Source organism: Manihot esculenta, chromosome 1 (genome assembly GCF_001659605.2).
Source record: "Manihot esculenta cultivar AM560-2 chromosome 1, M.esculenta_v8, whole genome shotgun sequence".
Classification (NCBI taxonomy): Eukaryota; Viridiplantae; Streptophyta; class Magnoliopsida; order Malpighiales; family Euphorbiaceae; genus Manihot; species Manihot esculenta.
Genome location: NC_035161.2, coordinates 24728026 through 24733386, shown reverse-complemented (window position 1 = coordinate 24733386; position 5361 = coordinate 24728026). Strand labels below are relative to the sequence as shown.

General features: G+C 36.7%; 1 protein-coding gene across 1 annotated transcript; it reads left to right on the top strand.

Annotated features, from left to right (window-relative positions):
* The first annotated feature begins 494 nt into the window (after positions 1–494).
* On the top strand, positions 495–4848 carry LOC110627379 (homeobox protein BEL1 homolog). The gene is made up of 5 exons (XM_021773678.2): positions 495–1329; positions 1553–2618; positions 2947–3329; positions 3720–3780; positions 3919–4848. The coding sequence occupies exons 2-5, from the start codon at positions 1650–1652 to the stop codon at positions 4540–4542; spliced, it is 2037 nt and encodes a 678-aa protein (XP_021629370.1). The 5' UTR covers positions 495–1329; positions 1553–1649; the 3' UTR covers positions 4543–4848.
* The last annotated feature ends 513 nt before the right edge of the window (positions 4849–5361 follow it).

Below are 5361 nucleotides of genomic sequence, written 5' to 3'. Positions count from 1 at the left end.
AAATAGAAAAATAAAGAAAAGAAATGGTCCCCTCCATGCATGCAAATGCAAACACAAGAGTGAGAGAGAAGGTGGGCTTTTTTTTTTGATACATAGCATTCTTTGTCCGAATCTCACACTCCATCAATTCAGATTTATATAAACATATCTATTTAAAAGGGCAAAAAAACTTCTTTTAAAATTTTATAAGTGTTTAAAACTTAAAATTCAAATTTAAAATATTTAGTTAAGAGAGAATTGATCTGTGTGATTCCTCCAGCGATTGAGAGAAAGTGGGCTTTAATGGAGCAATTAATTAGAAATAGAATTAGATGGGAAAAGCAGAGATTAGAGAGAATGGAATTGGACCACCTCATCTCTTTTCTTATCACAGTTATTTTTCACCACCAATAGCATATATACTATTCTTCTCAATACTCTCTTCAATTTATTATTATTATTAATATTTTTGTCCTACTATAAAATTTATAGGCCCACCACAAAACCACACTCTTCTTCACTGCAACCCATCTGAAAAAGCCTGGACACAACTCCTTCTTAGGAATGAATTTTAGTGGGATTCGTGTCAACTATAAAGATCTCAATCATCCCTTTGTTTTTCCTTTTTATTTGCTTCATCGATCTCTACTGTTGTGGGATTTTATTTGGAGGTGTTATTACAGTGATTGTGTGAAGATGATGATGAGGTTATTTATTAATAAAGGTTTTATAGCATAGGGGAGAGAACAGGTCATGTGGCGGCTTGTAGTTTGTGTAGCAGGCATAGGACGATCATTACTTTCTGTTGGATCTGTGTCATCACTCATTAGTACTATGCGAAGCAGGGGAGTTTTGCTTTTCATTTTTCATTTTTTAAATTAAATTAAAAAATTAATTGTTTTATTAATCACTTGATAATTTTTTTATATCTTTTTTTATTATTATGGTCATTTTTAATTGTTGGGTGTGAAATGATTGAGGGGTTTCCATGGTTTTCTTACTAGGAAGTCTATTTTGGATGTATATATAACTTGCAGCATTGACCCACTTTGGCTAGAGAGAATAACAACACACACTCAGAGAGAGAGGAGCAAATATCAAATATGATCATGGCTAGAGGGTCATCATCAGTTCTATCTGATCTTCTATTTCTTATAATATATATCTGAGTTTTTCTTTCTGGGTTGGTTTTCAATTTTCATGGAATCCCATGTTTGCTTATTGAGAGAAGCCTAAAGAAGGAGGTCTCCCTCACTTTGGCTTCTCCATTTCATCTTCTTCTTCTTCTTCTTCTTCAATTTTCTCTCCAAACCCACCTCCATTACAAGTCTTCTCTTCTTCCAGCAGCTGGTAAAGCGTCTCTCCTACATCTCTCATGTTATAGTCCCCTCATAAATTTGCAACCGAATTAGAGTCTGATCATCATCATATTCTCTTCTTTTTTTTTTTTCTTTTTTGGTTTATTTGATCAAAAGGGTCATTAGTTATTGTAGATTGATCTTGCTTTATGATATTCAACTATGCTTTAATGGTGTGAGTTTGTGGGTTAAATGGATCTTAGTGAGTTTTGTAGTTGCAGAATCAACATCACCTTCAACAAAAGCTAGGGAGTCAAGAGAGGCCAATATAAAGCTCAAAGAAACAAGAGATATTATCTTTTATGGTGTTTCATGGCTCGAGAATTCTGTGAAGATAAATCAAGGAACATGGTGTCGTCATCATCACGAGGCTTTTGTTACTCAGATGCTTCATCAAATAACCCAACAATCCAAACCCATCTCAGGAACCAGATCCAAGGCTTTGAAACCAACCCAGAGATCTTCAACTTGACCACAGGCATGGAGATGATAGGGTTTACGAGGAATCTGCAACAGCAACAAAGTGAGAGTAATACAGCTGCTATGTGGAAAGGTTTCTTTAACAAGCCAGGAACCAACAACTCCGCTGGTGGTCCTTCTTCCTCTAAGACGATCAATGAATCCACCACTGATTTTTATCAACATGAGTTCAACAAGCCGGACTTCCCAACTGGGATTTCAGAGACAAGTAATGAGAATCTAGTAGTTGGACCTGACTCATCAGCTCCATGGCAGGAACATAGGTTGCTTGTTGATGACTCATCTTTAAGGTGTGTGTTCCCTTGTGAAGCAAATGAGAGGCCAAGTCAAGGTCTTTCGCTCTCTCTTTCTTCTAGCAATCCTTCTAGTATTGGAATACAGTCTTTTGAACTCAGGCACACAAGTAATCACCAGAATCACGATAATCCACAAGAAGAAATGAGGTTTATAAATTCAAGTTCTAGAGATGGTTTCTTTGGCAAATTATCTGCTGCAAATATTCAACAACAGCAGATGATGCCTGATGGGTTATTGGCAAAAACGGCAAATTTGCATCACCAAGGGCAGTTCCAGATTAGGAACTCAAGATACTTGGGTCCTGCACAAGAGATTTTGAACGAGTTCTGTAGCCTTGGGACAACGCAAACTGATCAACCAAGGCCGAAGTCCCATAAGCCTAAAGAATGGGACGATGAAAATGGAAATAGTAGTAGTAGTTCTTCAAGAAAACAATCTCTTCACTCCCTTGAATTCATGGAAATGCAGAAGAGAAAAACAAAGCTGCTTTCAATGCTGGAAGAGGTATATATGTTTCCTCAATTTCTTTTTTATTAGTTTTTTTCATATTTATTCCATAAAGGTCCCTTCTTTTTAACTTCTTTTCAACCAGAGAAAAAAGGATACGCTCGACAACTTGTCTCTTGATCTTAATTAGTGAAAAGAAAGATTGAAACTTTTACTAGTTGATTTCTTCAAACTTGATTCTTGAACTAATTTAGCGACTTGGGGCCTCTCTATTAATGCCCACATCTATTCTCCATCTTTCAGTGGCTAAGAAACCTCAACTCTCTTATCATTCTCCTATCTCAATCATCTTCTTTATTTCTGTGGTGTTTTTTTTTTTTTTCAGTTAGAGAGAAGATACAGGCACTACTGTGATCAAATGAAGGCCATGGTCTCATCGTTTGAAGCTGTGGCTGGTGCTGGAGCAGCTACGGTGTACTCAGCTTTAGCATCAAAAGCCATGTCGAGGCACTTCAGGTGTTTGAGAGATGGGATTGTGGCTCAAATCCATGCCACAAAGAAAGCCATGGGAGAGAAAGATCCGGTTGCACCAGGCACGACAAGAGGAGAAACTCCAAGGCTAAGGATTATTGATCAAACTATAAGGCAACAAAGGGCTATTCAGCAAATGACTCTGATGGAAAGCCATCCATGGAGGCCACAAAGAGGCCTACCAGAAAGATCTGTATCTGTTCTTCGAGCTTGGCTATTTGAGCATTTTCTCCACCCGTAAATATCCCCTACCTCTTCCTCTCTAGCAAAAATCTATATATATAACTACGCTACAAAATAGATATAGTTAGAGAATCAATGTCCTCTCCATATTAAACAATGCAAATATCTTGCTAGCTGTTGTGTTCTTAGACTGTAACTTCACACACACAGACACATTGCTTAGTCTCAATCATTTCTGCTTGCAAAAACAAATCCAAATTGTCTCGTTAGTTTCTACCCACCACCATTCAGATTCTTTGTTTCTTATTTGCCATTTTGTTTCCAATTTTTATCATATATATATATATATATTTCTTTTTTCTTGTGGATTTGATTCCATCTCATAGGGCCCATCTCCATCTCTACCAGGACACTGTTTCTCATAGAAATTAAACCTTTTTGCAGGTACCCAAGTGACGTTGATAAACATATCTTAGCCCGCCAAACAGGTCTCTCAAGAAGCCAGGTAGGTCCCTGTAGCTTATTTTAATCCTACACGAATTAATTTATATTATCAATGTGCATATCTTCTTAGGATCCATAATTATAATATTTTTATAATTAAATAATGTGACACCTTTTGTTTTTACATGTGATTCAACAGGTATCTAATTGGTTCATCAATGCAAGAGTGAGGCTGTGGAAACCAATGGTTGAAGAAATGTACTTAGAAGAAACAAAGGAGCAGGACAACAACATGACTTCTTCTGATGGAGTTACTGATCTTGAAGACAATGACGGCCGGCCTCTTCCAAATCCTTCGTCGACCGATCAGAAACCCACACCGGACCAACTCATTCGTATCAATTCCGACTGTCTCTCTTCCATTATCTCGAACCCAGATAGAAATGAAACTTCAAAAGGCTCTAAAACTTTCCAAAACCATCATTTGCATCCTCAACAGCAGAGTTTTGGAGCATTTGGTGCAGTGGAATTGGATTTTTCATCTTATAATCACCACACAGTTGGTGGGGTTTCATATGCTAATGATCACAGTGCTAATCAGAACTTCAATGGTGGAGTGTCATTAACATTAGGGTTGCAGCAGCATGGAGAGAGTGGTGTGAGCTTAGCATTTTCTCCTGCTTCTCAAAGTTCTCTATTTTACCCTAGAGATCACATTGATGATTGTCCACCAGTTCAATACTCTCTTCTAGATGGAGAAGCACAGAATTTACCTTACAGAAATTTGATGGGGGCTCAGTTGCTGCATGACTTGGCTGGATAAGAAGAAAGTGCTAGACTGCCGGAGGGCAGGTGGAGTTCTCGCCGGAGTTCTTGCCGAAGGATGGTGATGGTTGATAAGTAGTTTAGGAATAGATAAATACTCCATACATATATATATGTATATATACATAAAGCTACAGTTGGTAAAAAATACTATGGACATTAGTTCCATAGCTGGAATAGTTTTGCATCTTTTTTTTTCCCATTTGAAAAAACAAAAACATCTTTATTTACTGTAGGCTGATTTGGAATTTGCAAGTGATTGATGATGCAAGATTATACAAATATATTTTTCTTTCCTCTAAAAGATGGGATCTGTTTTACCTAGAAATTATCCTGTTTTATTTGTTAGTAGTAGGTGTTTACGTCTCTCATCATCTCTTTGTGATTGCCTAAGCTGGTCAATGATTGAACCGTTTGTGGCTCTTGTTAAAATTGATGATCTCTAATTTCTTTGGTCAAAGAAATCATCCAAGCTCTCGTAGCTCTAGAATTGACTCAAGCTAAATTATCGACTTTTTTTTTTTTTTAAATGGAGATGGAACTGAGATCTCTCAAATTTATTCAGACGCACTTACTACCATACTATAGTTGTGATTTCCTAAATTATCGACTTATAAACTTTAATTATAACCATAAAATTTATTAGTAATTATTGAATTAAAATACTTTTGGCAAAGAAAAATAAGTGAGCAATACAATTGAGTTGGGTCCTGCCTTAGTTTTGGAGATTTAAGCCATTTGCTGTATAGAAATATCAAAATATCATGCTAATCTTAAGAGTAGTGGTCCCTAATTCAGCTTCTTGAAGATGATATTT

Coding starts and splice junctions, on each gene's coding strand:
- LOC110627379 (XM_021773678.2), top strand. CDS start 1,650: ATGGCTCGAGAATTCTGTGAAGATAAATCAAGGAACATGGTGTCGTCA. Junction 2,619..2,946: donor TGCTTTCAATGCTGGAAGAG/GTATATATGTTT, acceptor TTTTTTTTTCAG/TTAGAGAGAAGATACAGGCA. Junction 3,330..3,719: donor TTTGAGCATTTTCTCCACCC/GTAAATATCCCC, acceptor ACCTTTTTGCAG/GTACCCAAGTGACGTTGATA.